General features: G+C 37.7%; 1 protein-coding gene and 1 non-coding gene across 2 annotated transcripts; one reads left to right on the top strand and one right to left on the bottom strand.

Moving 5' to 3' along the window:
- Nucleotides 1-3400: 3400 nt before the first annotated feature.
- Nucleotides 3401-4370, bottom strand: LOC113344280. The gene is made up of 2 exons (XM_026588283.1): nucleotides 4214-4370; nucleotides 3401-4126 (listed from the first exon to the last, which is right to left on the bottom strand). Exons 1-2 carry the CDS (start codon nucleotides 4332-4334, stop codon nucleotides 3552-3554), a joined length of 696 nt encoding a protein of 231 aa, XP_026444068.1. The 5' UTR covers nucleotides 4335-4370; the 3' UTR covers nucleotides 3401-3551.
- Nucleotides 4371-6188: 1818 nt separating this feature from the next.
- TRNAL-AAG lies at nucleotides 6189-6269 on the top strand. Its single transcript has one exon. It is a non-coding gene; the product is annotated as a tRNA-Leu (tRNA).
- The last annotated feature ends 9954 nt before the right edge of the window (nucleotides 6270-16223 follow it).

The raw sequence follows: 16223 nt of genomic DNA, 5'->3' as shown, positions 1-16223 counted from the left end.
TCTCCAAAAGAATTCAAATGTCGATAAGACTGACAAGGTTTACCCGTTGTTATACACATAAGAGTGGCGCGTTGTGGAACTACGGCATACGCATCTGGCGCAGCAGGCGTAATTTTCCGGTCCGTCATAGTTTTAATATCCGTATTCGTGAAGATAATATTTTCAAATTATTTTTGGGTTGTTTAACGTATGGTACAAGCCAATGATCATTGGTTAAATAGCTCATAATATTTTTCCGATATACATATTCGAAATTTTATTTTGGATTTTATTCATAATTTCGGCAACCTACTTGGAGGGACATCAAAGTTTTCAGATATCCATTGCAGGTCCAGAAAGGGAAATGCAAAAACAGACGCAAACATAAAAAGTTACAAAGACAAACCATCCTCTATTATAGAAGAGGAGGAGAATTGTTGGTTAAACTTCAACATTAAGCCTACGATAATCTCTAACAAGTTGGTTAGGATAAGAAAAGGCAATTGATGTAATCATAAGGGAATTAGAAGTCATCTAGTTCTAAGAAAATGAAAGACATGTAATAAGGTAATAGGACTAGGAAAAGGAATTCATAGTTATATATATATATGATCACCAAAGTTGTGGTTGATCATATGAGCAAGATTAGAGCTTGTGTTTAGTTTTGAGAGATTTTCTAAACATCAATAAAGAGAGTTGTCTTTATATAAGCTAAGATTGATCTTGCAGTTGCCATTAATTGGTATCAGAGCTTGTCTACACCGAGCCATGGGAGACGAGAGCACCACCATTGTGGGTGCAAAACAGTTCACGCCACCATCAATACAAGTTCCAATCCTCAACGCCACAAACTACACAGTATGGGCCATGAGAATGAAGGTACTGATGAAAATCTACAAAGTTTGGGAAACAATTGATCCTGGTACATTGGACCCAGACAAAAACAATGTTGCCATTGGATTACTCTTTCAAGCAATACCAGAATGTCTTGTTCTACAAGTTGGTGAACAGGAAACTTCAAAGAAAATTTGGGATGCAATAAAGGCACGAAATCTCGGAGCTGATCGAGTTAAAGAAGCCCGTTTGCAAACCTTAATGTCTGAATTTGAAAGAGTGAAGATGAAAGACACTGATACTATTAATAGCTTTGATGGAAAGCTATCAGAGATAGCCTCAAAAGCTGCGTCACTTGGACAATCCATTGATGAAGATAAACTGGTAAAGAAGTTTCTCAATAGTTTACCAAGATCCAAGTATATTCATATCATAGCTTCTCTCTAACAAGTCTTAGATTTAAAGAAGACTAGCTATGAAGATATAATTGGAAGACTGAAAGCATATGAAGAGAGAATCCTTGATGAAGAAAACAATGGAGAAACTCAAGGAGAACTCTTGTACACAAACTCTTACCAACAAAACTCTGCGACAAGAGGAAGAGGTCGTGGAAGAGGTGGTAGAGCAAACAGAGGTCGAGGAAGGGGAGGAAGGTTTAACTCACAAGATAGAACAACAAGTCAGAATGATCGAAACCAAGGGAAAGAAAAGAAGGATAGATCAAACATTATTTGTTACAGATGTAATATGGGAAATACCCGCTTGATCTGGGACGGGGCGGGTATGGGAAATACCCGTACGGGGCGTGTTTTTTACGGGTTACCCATAACATTAAGCTCAAATATGATGAGTTAATTTAATAATCAATACCTAAGTTCAACCAATAATAATAATAATAATAATTTAAATTTCAAACTCATAAATTCATCGTAAAACAAGCAAAGAAAAACAAACTGGTCTATAAACGAGCATCACTCATTTTAGTTCTTAATTATTTCTTATCAAGTATCTTCCTCCATGTTGATCACCTCATCGTCTGCTTCAGTTTCTTCCCAAAATGTTTCACCATCGAATTTTGATCCACCTAGCCAAAATAAGAAAGTATCATATAACCATAATGATGTATTAAATGTAAAAAAAAACATTTCAATAAAAAGAAAATTTCATTACCATTCAGCATATCCCATAGCCAGTCTTGAACGCACATCAAAGCTTCCAACGTTTTTGGATGAAGTTATTACGTTGGACACTCACAAATCTACCTGCGGTACTAAAAGCTGATTCGGAAGCTACCGTTGAAGTCTATTAATGATATATTATACTTTTACCTTTTCTTTTATAATATAATATAATATAATTTTTTAATTTAAATATAATATAAATAATTAATGAGATCTTATACTTTTACCTTTTCTTTTATAATATAATATAATTTTTTATTTTAAATATAATATAAATAATTAATGATATCTTATACTTTTACCTTTTCTTTTATAATATAATATAATATAATATAATATCTTAATTTAAATATAATATAAATAATTAATAAAAATATAAAATCCTAAAATGGGAACGTACGGGGCTGGTATGGGGCGGGGACTTAAAATCCCATCCCCGCTTCACTAATTTCGGGTATTACCCATACCCAATCCCAATCCCGTTACGGATAAAACCTTACCCAATAAAAGCGGGTATCCACGGGGATGAGTTTGGGTAGGGCAAATGGCCATCCCTAGTTTCCGTGGGATGATTCCGGTGGTGTTGGAAGAAGGAACCGTCAGACAATGAAGACCAGCATTATGATATTTTCTCTGAAGATCAAGCAAGGATGAAGTGGATGTTGATTTTATTTTGGTTTTTAGGGGTTTTATTCTCTTTAGGTTTCCTGATTTTTTTTTTGTTGTTCTTGCAGCTGCAAGGTATCCGATCATCTGCAAAGACCTACACGCTAAGGTATAATAGTGCTCTTTGATTTCTTGATTTCCTGATTGGATTCATTTCTTCTTGTGGTGGTAAGGTTATCTGTCATTACTCAAAAACATCGATTAAGGATGTAGGCATGAATTGTTGTTAATTGGTTTTGGTTATCTGTTGCTAAGCTTTATCTGTTTGGATTAATTTTATTATTTTTTGTGTTATTGATTGTTTGTTGTGCAGTGGATGAGCTCTCTTTCATGTAAAATGATTGTTGGATTAACTTTTGTAGGATTAACGTAATTCTTCAGGTACAGCTCTGTTCTGGTTCTCGACAGCAACCAGTGCAGAAAAAGCAGCAGCTATAGCGATGAGGAAAGCAGCTGAGTGACGTTACATCTATATTTGTAGTTCACTTGGATAGGATCAGACTGCAACAGACTTATCTATTATGCTCGAGGGAAACTCAGTGCAATTAAAAAGACATAGATCATGTTAGCATCAACAACAAATTCTACTGTTTCGGGTTTTAATCACATCAATAGGAAAGGTGATAGGGTGTCCGACAAGCTAGCAAAGCTAGTTCTGGATTCTTCACAGCAACCATCGCAGAAGAAGCAGAAGCTCTAGCGACGAGGAAGGTAGCTGCCTGGACTTAACATCTTGATTAACAGTTGACAAAAGAAAAACATTCTCATTAAAAACTCAAATTGCAATTGCAATGGTACAATAAGCCAGTGCCAATCTGGATCAATCAAACGTTGATTCATGGGGGCAGCAGCTTTTTATTTAGTTGAATCAATCTACGAGTTTTCAGCATGTTACATTGATAATCCTGATGATGGCAACGAAGAGAATGACGATATTAGCTTGTATTTGCAAGGAGGCAATACACCCGGTACCGTCCATGTGACGTCTGCAGGACAACCAAGGGTAGGACAAGAGCTTGCACGGCAGCAACACTTGCAACGCCTAACAAACTTGGATTCACCTATTGCGCACTTGTCATTAACCACAACAGCACCTAAATCTGCACATTCTTCTTTGCACCAATTTGTACAATCGGCGCAGTTCGAGGTGATGAGCGTAGTTTCCGACTCTGTGTCCCCGTCTTGACACTCACCACCTGAAGGAGTCGGAGGAGGGGGAGACGGTGGTGGAGGTGGAGGAGACCGGGGTTTCGCACAACAACATTGACAAAACACCGAAGGCGCCTCACCGTATCGTCTACGAGGCGTGCAGGCTTTTTTAACCTGTTTAGTACCCATCCCTGAACATACACCTGCACAGTAGAATGTACAGATATTGCAATCCTGCGTTGGACGCCATATCTCACTATTATATACGTCGTTCGGGCCGCATATGTTGGTATCCTGAGGAGATGCGACCTGCTCTACTGCATAATAAACACAAAATATTCAGACGACAGCCCGGATTAGTTATGTTTTAGAAAAATAACAAAATCACTTCAGGTGATACTTACAGGAAGGTGAGATAGCGGCAACGTCGTCGATCTTTTGTTGTTCCGTAGAAGCAGAGACAAGAACAATCCAAAGCAGGAGAAATGCAGCATTGGCAACCAAAGTAGATAAAAACTTGGCCATTTTATGACTGAATTGTTCTCGGAATGTAGTGAATGGAATTTGATACTGATGCAGTTGTGTGCACAGGCCTTGCTTAAATAGGTTTCTTTGGCACAGCTACACCATAAATTGTATGGTAGGCTCCGGGCCTGACAAACAGATAAGGTGGGCATGGTGGTGTGGGTGGGATTTATTTATTGTATATAGGTATGCGGTGGCAGGGAAAAGTCACGCTCGTACAATTAATTATTCTTGTCTTTAATAAAATTCCAACAACAAAGTGTCGTCATATTTCTTTCTCGCACACTTTTAACGTGGCCAAGATCAAATTTGGCTCTTGATTCGGCATGAGACCGATATTAGACCGTTTATTTTTTTAATTTGAGTCAGATTTGACGTAACCATAGCTCCTGGCTGGCATCCATTTGAAACAGGGGATACAATGCCTCCAACATAGAATTTAACCATCGAGTCGTAAATTTCGAGTCAGTGGAATCAAATCTGATCCAGTAACAGAACCCAAAAAACACCATTGGGCAACCTCCTTTCGATCTGACTTCTTAGATATTGAGCCAGATGTGATGGTAAAGTATTTCTCAACAATTTTTGTATACAATGTTGGGAGCTAAAATTCTATAGTATCTACAAAATTTAACGAGGAACAATTATCAAACTTATCATGAATTTATCGAAAATGCTTCTCATCCATCAAAATTGTCCCCCATTATTTGTCACACAACTAGTTACGGACAAATAAGGCTATTATGAGAACATGCGAGTTCGATGGCTTGAATTTAAGGGACGGGTTCATCAGGTAATTCATGATAATTCAATTAGAATGAAGGGCCACATGTATAATGCCTTAGATGATTTGCGAATTTTGAATTTCTTTAGAGTGAAGCATAGATCTTGCAAACACTCTGTTCCAATTGAAGTTACTTGGACGCCGCCTAATCCAGGTGAGCTTATGATCTGTTGTGATGGTGCATCACTTGGCAACCCGGGCCAAGCTGGTTCTGGTGTAGTTTTTCGTGATTCTAACTCGGCAGTTTTGGGAGTTTTGTGCATTGGACTGGGCTGGCAGACCAACTTCTATGCTGAAGTTTGTGCGGTTATCTATGGTGCAGTTGTTGCTCAAAGATGGAATGTCAAAAATCTATGCGTCAGATCGGATTCGATGAGTTGCATTTTTGCTCTCCAAAAAGGAGAGTTGCCGTGGCAGCTAATGCAGAAGTGGAGAATGGCGAAGATTTTTTACAACAATATTAGTTATGTTCATAGCTACAGAGAGGCTAATTTTTCAGCTGATGCCTCGGCCAAACAAGCTTGTTTGTTGGCTGAGGAAAATTATGAATTTTATGAGGGTAAGCCAGGTTTTATTCATTCTGTTGAATGGTCTGGAGAGGTTTATTTTCGTTTTAAATAGGTTTTATTGGCGTACAGCCTTTTGACTTAGCGCTAATATAGCCTAGTCCCTGTACAGTTTCGCTTTTTTATTCTATTTTTGTTGACCGAGTAAAAAAAAAACTAGTGGATTGATTTCACAAAACAGACTTCCCTGTTTTCTCACGGGCTTGGGTATATGTGGCGCCGCCGTGAATTTTTATATCCTATGTCACAGAATTCATAATTTGCATCTCGAGCCCCAAGCTCAGATTTTTTGGTTTTATCCCATTTTTTCTACCGCATTTCACTGCTGCAAATGGTCTCTCCATTGCTGGTGATGGGAGGTAAATCTGGCAAAGATTATGCAAGTAATTTTGGCTTTTGTAGGTCATCTTTGTATGAGGTGTATAAAATGTGGTGGTCTGGATATTTTCCGTTGCATGTAATTCTATCGTTTTGTAAGTATTAGAACCAAAATTGGACAAGCGTGTTGATATGGCCGAGTTGGTCTAAGGCGCCAGCTTAAGGCGCTGGTCCGAAAGGGCGTGGGTTCAAATCCCACTGTCAACACTTTTTTTTTTTTTTTTTTTCTAGGAACTATGCAACATGTATACGAGCTCAAAAGAAATCGTATAATGTTTAAGACAAGGAAAAGTTACATGAATAGTTTTCAATACGGCCGTGAAAATACATAGTAAAAGAAAAGTTCAGATTTTCTCTTCTTGGTGCTCATTCATTCATACGCTGTAAAACAATATTCTGACTACTAAGTTCTGGGATGAGCTACAACTGTATAAAGGAAACTACTGTAAGAGATTCTAGTAATTTCTTGTCGGCTACAATGCAATCTATCTTATCAGGAACTACACTTGGTGGTGCAGTTCGTCTTCCCTTCCAGAAAAGGAAATGTTGCTATACAAGACAATCATGACACTTCTGATCAATCTACACTTGGCCACATAAACACAACTAACAGCGGAGCCAGGAATCTAGGTAAGACGAGAAACAAAAAAATGCTAAGCAAACCGTGTGAAAATTATCTACCAGCATGAATAGATAAACATAAATTTTACTGAAGTCTAAAATTCAAAGACAAGTTCAACCTGTACAAACAAGAGTAAGCTTCACAAGTATCCGCCATCTTTGTCGGATACTGAAGTCTTTAACAGCTACTTCTTCCTTCTGCTCAGCTTTTCTCCGACAGCCTTTAAAGAAAAAACAAGGTGTTGACATGAGGGATTGTTACCATTTCATCCGCACCATCATCATCCACAAGTAGTGATGCACATGGTCCGGTACGGCCCGGTTCTCTTATGGAACCGGTCCATGTAATTGGTGTTGGCCGGTATCTAATTTTGAGGACCGGTACCGGTACGATACAACACCGGTCCCGAGTTTTTATCCACTGCAGTTATGTCTCCATCTCAAATGAAAAATGTCCAAAATCCATTACAGTGAGTAATCAATTTAACAGATGGCGGATGCTAGAAAGGCTGTTGATGATGTGCGAACAGAATTAGCAGTTATGCTTAAGATGAAATCGAGAGTAACTTGGTTGGAGGATGGTAATCAAAATACTAGATTTTTTCACAATAGCATTCGTATGCGGAGTAACCAAAACATAATCTCAGAATTGAAGGTTTCAACTAACACTACTTTGTTTTTGCAGGACGAAATCAAGGAGTATATTGTAAGCCATTATAAAGATAAATTCAATGGTCGTGCAGTTAGCATTGATCCGAAGTTGTTTGATATTGATCATGAGAGCATCACGCCTACTGAGTGTGCTTTTATGGATTCCATGCCGACTTTGGAGGAGATTAAGATAGCTGTTTTTGACCTGGGGGCCGACTCTGCTCCTAGCCCAGATGGCTTTACAGGTTCCTTTTACAGGCAATGTTGGAGTATTATTTCGGATGATTTTTTTAATGCCATTACAAATTGTTGGACAATGCGGAAAATTCCTAATGGCATTAATTCTAGCTTTATTGTGCTCATTCCGAAGAATAATAAATCTGATGCTATTAAGGATTATAGGCCAATTGGTTTGAGTAATTTTTTCTTCAAAATCATTACAAATATTTTAGCTACCATACTTGGTACGGTTTTGAATAGATTGATTTTTGAAGAACAAGTGGCGTTTATGAAAGGAAGAAATATTCATGAGAATATAGCTCTGGCTTCTGAACTAATCAATGAGATCAGCACAACGAGGAAGTTTGGTAATGTTGGCCTTAAACTAGACATTGCTCAAGCTTTTGATACGGTTAATTGGGAATTTATAACTGAGGTTTTTCGCCAATATGGTTTTTCTGAGCAATGGTGTTCATGGATTCTTAGCATTCTAAATTCAGCTCGGATTTTTGTTATGGTTAATGGAAGTCCTGAAGGTTTCTTTAGTATTACTAGGGGACTGCGCAAGGTGATCCTCTTTCACCTTTGATTTTTGTGCTTATTGAAGATGTTTTAAGCCATAATCTCTCTAAGTTGTTTGCAAGACGAAGTATGCACACTATGGTAAGTAAGAAAAGTGTTGCACCTTCACACCTTCTTTTTGCGGATGATATTCTTGTTTTCTTCAGAGGGAATCTTCATAGTTTACAAAATTTGAAGAATTTTCTCAGTATGTATCAAATGTCCTCGGACCAATGTATGAATTTTTCCAAGAGTAAATTTTATTATGGATGTGATAGAGGCTCCCGAGGTATTTCCATCTCAAATTATTTGGGTATGGAAAGAGCTTTATTCGCGGATAGATATTTGAGAGTTCAATTGAAGCCTGATATTATTCCTCATGTTCGGAAAGTGGTGGAAAAAATTACGGATAAGCTGGCTGGATGGAAAGGTAAGCTCCTCTCTTTTCAGGCTAGACTTGTTTTGATTATATTGGTGATTTCTAGTTATGTTATTCATTCGATGGCAGTATACAAGTGTCCATGCACTATTATTAAGCAGGTGGAAAGGGCCATTAGAATTTTTCTTTGGTCTGGCTATTCTGAGAAGCGTAAATATTTTACGCTTCTCCATGATAATATGTGTTGTGCAAGGCGTGAAGGTGGCCTTGGCCTTAAAAGGCTCGCTGATGTTAACAAAGCGATGCTGATGAAACTGTAGGTGACTATATGTGATTCTAGCAAGACCTGGGCTAGATTTTTAAAGGCTAAGTATTTCAAGGTGAATGGTAATCTAATTGATGATAAATTTGGTTCTACGGTTTTTCCTGGAATCAGATGGGTTTATGATTTTGTGCAACAACATACAAGGTCAATTATACGTGATGGTGATAATACTTCCTTATACTTTGATAATTGGTGTGGTGATTTCTCAATTGCGAAAAGATTAGGTATTACTTCCGAAGTCCCTAATGATTTTAAGGCTAAAGTTAGTGATATCATTGTCGATGGTGCTTGGGTTATACCTCGTGATACGAGAGATTTGATGTTTCGATGTAACATTGATGTGGAAAATTTGTTTGTTATTGCCGGGGAGGGGGGGGGGGGGGGAGGAGGGCGTGTGTGTGTGTGCGCGGAGGATTCCAATATTTGGGATTTGGATAATAAAGGTATTTTTTCAGTTAAGTCTACAAAGGCTGCTATTAAGACGCTTATGGAAGTTATTCCCAGCGCTGTTTTATTTACAAGATCAGTTGTGCACCCTACTTTGAGTGTTCAATATTGGAAGATTTGGGCTAAAAAGTGTTGTGCCACTGATGATAATATCGTTAAGAAGACTGGTAGGAGTATGCCTACCATGTGCCGTCTTTGTATAAGGGACTCAGAAACACTTAGACATATTACTTGGCATTGCAGATTTGCAAGAAGAATTTGGGCTTGGGCTGCACGTATTTTTAATCTGCGGCCTAATGAAGATTTGGTGGCTTCATATAAATCTGCCAAAGGGCGAAGCAGGATGGTGAAGGATCTGTGGCTGGTTGCTAATTTAGCTATAGTTACTGAGTTATGGAAGCTAAGAAACAAGGTATATTTTGAGGATGTGGTTGTGCAGTGGCTAGGATTTAAAGGTCGAGTTTATCAGGTAATTCACGATAAATCAATTAGGATGAAGGGACACATGTATAACAATATGGAGGATTTACGCATCTTGAACTATTTTAAGGTGCAGCATAGATCGTGTAGAATTTCTACCCCAAAAGAGGTTAGTTGGATTCCTCCTAATCAAGATGAAATAATGATCTGTTGCGATGGTGCTTCGTTTGGGAATCCAGGCCAGGCGGGTGCTGGGATTACTTTTTATGATGCCAATGCGGCTGTGCTTGGTGCTCTTTGTGTTGGACTTGGTTGGTAGACCAATTATTATGCAGAAGTATGCGCTGTTATATACGGTGTGATGTTGGTAAAGAGGTGGAACGTTAAGAATATTTGTGTTCAATCGGATTCGATGAGTTGCATTCAAGATTTCCATAAGGATGAATTGCCGTGGCAACTAATGTAGAAGTGGAAAATGGAGAGGAATTTTTACGCTAATGTTCGTTATATACAGAAATATAGGGAAGTTAATTTTTCAGCTGATGCTTTGGCCAAGCAAGCATGTTTGCTGGATGAAGATACTTTTGAATTTTATGAGGGGAGGCCAGTTTCTATACTTTCTGTAGAATGGGCGGGTGAGGTTTATTTCCGTTTTAAATAGGCTAGTATTATATGGCCCCGGTTCTAATTAATGCGTAGTCTAGTCCCTGTACAATTTTTGCCTTTTTAATATATTCATTGACCGAGTAAAAAAAAAGAGTAATCAATTTAACAGATAATTTTGATAAGTATTGAATGGCAATAAAATTCACACTTTTATGCGTATTCAACAAAATCATGAGATAACAAAATCTATGAGACTATTCTAAATTTCTAATTCAAATGAAATACTAGTATGTGAATTCTTCTCTGGCTTCATCATCAAACCAAAAGCATCAGAATCATCTCTTCCATGTTCCAATTGAGTTACAGATACATCTTCACCCATTTGTTATCTCCGACGACTCCTGCAATTTACCAACTCATATATAATGCCTAATTTATCAAACCCTAATCGATCTAATTTAAACCCATCATCCACAGCAACACGAACTATGCATCTTCTTTCTAGTAAAAAAAACAACATGAACAAAATCAGCAAAAACCAAGAGAAGGAAATCAAATTTGAGAACAGATTCAACAATCAGATGACTAGAGAAACAATGGGTTATAACAAGACCCAATAATTGACTTAGAAAAACCCTACATACAGTTCATCATAGGTGTTTCTCTTGATACAACACCTACCAAGACCCTGTAAGCCTTGAATCATCCTCTTCCACACCTGTTGAGCTTCAAATCTTCAAACCCTAACTTCAATTATTTTTCACCAATTCCTCCATCTGATTCCTCCATGTGTACCCTGTGAAACATAATCTCATCAATATTTTGTTCATCAAACAAACTTAAATAAAATAAATAAAATTAACCAAACTAATCGAATGAAATCGTATCAACAGAACTAATTGAATAATCAATTAATCAAATGAAAACTAATTAGAACATACATGAAATTTCTAGATCTATGAACCTAAAATTAATGAAAAGAATTATAAGTGATACTAATACTTCTTACGGTACCGATTGTTTCAATTCAATTGATGCAAATAAGAACCAGAGAAAGAAGAACAGAGATTATTAAGAAGAAGAAGAAGAAGAAGAATAAAACTAGAGTCGTCTGTGACTCTATGAGACAGAGAATGAGATGAGAATAAGTAAATAGGTTAAGTATAAAGACCTATCATCAACGACTGAGATAAGTCTAAACAGTGGATCAAATCTAACAGGTATTGCAGTCCGGGACATGCCGGGAATAAGGTTGGAACCGGTACCTGTACTCGTATGCAACCGATTCTGAAAACCATTCTCGTTCCCTGTACTGGCTCCCCCGGTACCGGATCTTTTTTTCCGGTTCAAGTATGGTTCACCGGTTCTGGTTCGGTTCTTGTGCAGACTTATCCACAAGAAGTTTCCAACCCGCTGTTCTTAGGTTATAACAGTAAAACCAACACTCTAACAATGAAAATATAATTTCGTCCTTTTTCATTAGCAATATGGGCCAAAACCTTGACTTATACTTCCCAGTCATCACGTACACTATACTGAAATCCTTGATCCAAATCTTGTTCTTCAAGGACCATATTTCAATATCCGGAGTTATCAAATTCTAATAATAGAAACATAAATTACCTCCCAACACAACAAGTCCAAAATGACTTCTTTCGTAACCACCACTCATAGCATCGGTGAAACAAGGAGGGTACAGAATAATCCGGGACTCTTCGTTCACCAAACCGAATGCATAAATGTTAGAACCCTCGACCTAGTAGATAGATTCATTAACAGAAAACTCAATTTGGTGCATAGATATCACACATGCCCAACTTGTCTAGAAAACTCAAGTACTTCTTTGCTTGACACTCCATGTGTGAGAATATCTGCAAGTTGTTCTTCAGACCGAACCGGTGGAAACTCAATAATGTTGTTGTCTAGCTTCTCTTTGATGAAGAACTTGTCAACCTCCACATGTTTAGTACGATCATGCTGAATAGGATTATGAGCAATATTACACGCAGCTTTGTTATCACAATACAGAGTAATATGATCCTTGAGAGGGACCCCCAAATCCTTAAGGAGAAACTTCAACCACAAAGTTTCACAAATGCCATCTGCCGTACCTCTGAATTCATCCTCTGCACTTGATCGCGTAACAATATTTTGTTTCTTACTTCTCCAAGTAACTAAGTTACCTCCCACAAAGGTAAAGTAGCTTGCAGTAGAACGTCTGCCATCTATTTCTCCTGCATAGTCATAATCTATATATGCCACAACCTTTCTATAATCTTCATTTTTAGAGAATAAAATTCATTTTCCAGGAGCAGACTTCAAATACCTCAAAATACGTAAAACTGCATCCATGTGTTATGCACCCGGATTGTGCATGAATTGACTAACAACACTGAGTGCATAAGCAAGATCTGACCTTGTGTGAGATAGATACATCAATCTCCCCACAAGTCTTTGATTTCTCCTTTTATCAGCAGGAACTTGATCAGTTTCAATACACATATTTATCTTTTCTTCTAAAGGTGTATGGACTGGCTGACATGCTGACATGCCCACTTCTTTTAGCATATCAATAACATATTTCCTTTGTGACAAGAAAATTCCTTCACCAGATCGAGGAACTTCAATCCCAAGGAAGTATTTCAACGAACCAAGATCTTTCATTCGAAATTACTTTGATAGGTATCTTTGCAAAGATTTCCTCTCATCTGGATCATTTCCTGTCACCGCCATATCATCTACATATATGATAAAAGCAGTAAGTTTATCCTTCCTTTTCTTTATGAACAAAGTATGATCAGAATTACTCTGACGATATCCAAAGTTCCTCATAGATTTGGTGAATCTGCCAAACCAGGCCTTTGGAGATTGTTTTAGTCCATAAAATGACTTGTTTAGGTTACATACCTTCTTACCATGAGATCCTGGAACTCAAATAATAGGTGGGAGATCCATGTAAACTTCTTCAGTTAATTCACCATCAAGAAGGCGTTCTTTACATCAAACTGCTGCAAAGGCCAATCCAAGTTTGCAGCAAGCGATAACAGGACTCGTACTGTATTGATTTTCGCTACTGGAGCAGAAGTTTCTGTATAGTCGATCCCATAAGTTTGGATGTACCTTTTAGCAACTAATCTTGCTTTATAACGTTCAATCTCACCATTTTCCTTGTATTTAATGGTGAAAATCCAACGACACCCCACAATCTTTCTTCCGTCAGAACAATCAACATAATCCCAAGTACCATTCTGTAAAAGGGCCATCATTTCTTCTTCCATAGCTTCTCTCCATTTTGGATCAGCTAATGCTTCCTGCACATTGTTAGGAATAAAAACAGTAGATAGTTGATTCATGAATGCGTTATTAGATTTAGACAAACGGTGGTGAGAGACATAATGACTCATAGGGTACTTAACCTTACTACAGATTTCAGGTTCATATCTGGGTTTAGGAATACCCCTGTTTACACGTTGTGGAAGATGTTTCCTTGATTCTTAAAGAACATCCGTAGCAGACGATTGGTTTGGTGTTTCATCTTCTTGAGGTAACGTAGACTCTGGAATCTCTTCTATCATAACCTCATCTTGAATCTCTATATCAAGATCCAATACTGTACTTCCTGTTTCTTCTCTTGAAGAACCTTCATCAACAGATTCTCTGACCATATCATCAGAGTTGGCAATAACAAATACATCAATTCCCGATATATCTTCATCATAGTTAAGATTCTGAATTTCCTTATGGTACTCCCCCTGAAGTTCAGACTTACATGAAAAATGCATCGAATCTTCATGAAATAAACATCCAAAGTAACAAACATTCTTTTGGTTGGAGGATGATAGCAACGGTATCCCTTTTTTGTTGTTGCATATCCCACAAATACACACTTCAAAGATCTAGGAGACAACTTATCACGTTGGTTCTTGCGTAGATGAACATAAGCTACACAACCAAACACATGAGGTGGCAGATTCGGAACAGTTGGAGCCACAACTGCTTTAGCAAGAGCTTGATGGGGTGTTTGAAACACAATGGTACTAGATGACACTCGATTTATAAGATATGATGCAGAAGTAAGTGCCTCACCCCAATACAGCAACGGTATATGTGCTTCTATCAATGAAGCACGGACCACTTCCAGTAAATGACGATTCTTTCTCTCTGCTACTCCATTCTGCTGAGGCGTATTAGAACAAGTAGTTTGATGAATAATTCCGTGTCCCTCCAAATAATGTTAAAGAACAGAATCCATATATTCACCACCATCATCACTACGAAGTACTTGAATATGTTTGTTGTACTGAGTGTTAATCATCTTATGGAACTGTTGAAACAAGGAAGTAACTTTACTTTTGTTTTTCATAAGACACACCCACGTCATCCTAGTGCAATCATCAATAAAAGTAACAAACCATCTTGAACCACCCAGAGTAGTAGTTTTAGATGGCCCCCAAACATCAGAGTGTATGATCATAAAAGGAACTGGACTCTTATTAATGATAATGGAAAAGAAGCACGATGGATTTTTGCAAGTTCACATACTTCACAATGAAAACTAGAAATATCAATTTTTGCAAACAAACTAGGAAATAATTTTTTCAAATAACCAAACGACGCATGTCCCAATCGTCGATGCCATAACAAAATTTGAGATTTTTGTCTCTCCCCCTCAGAACCATCAGCAAGAAGAGTTTGACGCAGTTTATCCGAATTACTTGACACCAAATCCAGATAATATAGCTTCCCACGCTTAACACCATAACCAATTGTTTGCTTCATTTTGATGTCCTTAAAAACACAACAGTCAGGCCAAAATATTACTACACAATGTAAAGTATTAGTTATTAGGGAAACTGATAGGAGATCTAATGTAGGAACTACTAAGACAGAATCTAAGTTTAAAGTTTCAGTGAGAGATATTGACCCCTCACCAGTAATTGGAGCTTGTGAGCCATTTGCAATAGAGACTGTTTTTTTTAAGGTTGGTTTAAGGAAGAGATTTGTTTTGAATCACATGTCATATGGTCTGTGGCACCAGAATCAACTATCCATGAATTATTCGAAACAAGTGAAGAAACATTTAAAACCTTACCATCGTTACCTGCCCTTGCTACTGATGCAGATGCTACCATGGAATATTTTCCTTTCTTTGTTGAAGCCATTTGAGCACCAGAATTTTTCTTTGTCTCATTCTTCCTCTCAAGATGTTGATCCCACCAATATGGATATCCAACTAGCTCGAAACACATGTAAATTGTATGTCCAGATTGATTACAGTGTGTACACTTAAGTGATGACTTGTCCACCTCAGTCTTTGAGTATCTCTGAAAAGACCCTTTTTGATTGTACCGGTTTCGAGTTGCCATAGCAGCAGGTTCAACTTATTTTGATTCTTTTACCATCGTTATACGTCGAACAGATTCACGATGAACAAGTGCATAACATGATTCCAATTCAGGAATATGATCCTTTCTCAAGATTTCACCACAGTTCTGCTCAAAACTTTCATCTAATCCAGCAAGGAAGATATGCACCCTTAGGCGCTGAATTGATTTTCGATAGGATTCAATATCATTTGGATTCTCCATAACCACCTTGTCACGATGATCCATCTCTCCAAAGATTTCAGTTAGTTCCGCATAATAAATCGAGAGTGCTCTGCCATTTTTTTTCCCGAAAATGCTAGTCGATTTAGAGTAAATACCTGCATCTCATCATCATCATAAAAGGCTTTGTATAATGCATCCCAAATTTCTCGAGCAGTAGGTAACCGAATATATCTCTTCATGATTTCTAGTGACATAGACATCGACAAACATCTCTTGACCTTTTGATTATCTGTGTACCACTTCTCATATCTTGGATCTTCCTTAATAGTTTTTTTTTGTCTTTCCCATAATAAAGGAGCTTTTTTATTTTTCAGCGATATGCA

Source organism: Papaver somniferum, unplaced genomic scaffold (assembly GCF_003573695.1).
Source record: "Papaver somniferum cultivar HN1 unplaced genomic scaffold, ASM357369v1 unplaced-scaffold_76, whole genome shotgun sequence".
NCBI classification, from domain to species: Eukaryota; Viridiplantae; Streptophyta; class Magnoliopsida; order Ranunculales; family Papaveraceae; genus Papaver; species Papaver somniferum.
This window is presented reverse-complemented; position numbering and strand designations above follow the sequence as displayed.

Bases quoted from the DNA above. Each gene is read 5' to 3' on its own strand.
- LOC113344280 (XM_026588283.1), bottom strand. From the start codon at position 4,334: ATGGCCAAGTTTTTATCTACTTTGGTTGCCAATGCTGCATTTCTCCTG. The intron at 4,127-4,213 runs GTAAGTATCACC...TTTATTATGCAG, and splicing joins TGCCGCTATCTCACCTTCCT to TAGAGCAGGTCGCATCTCCT.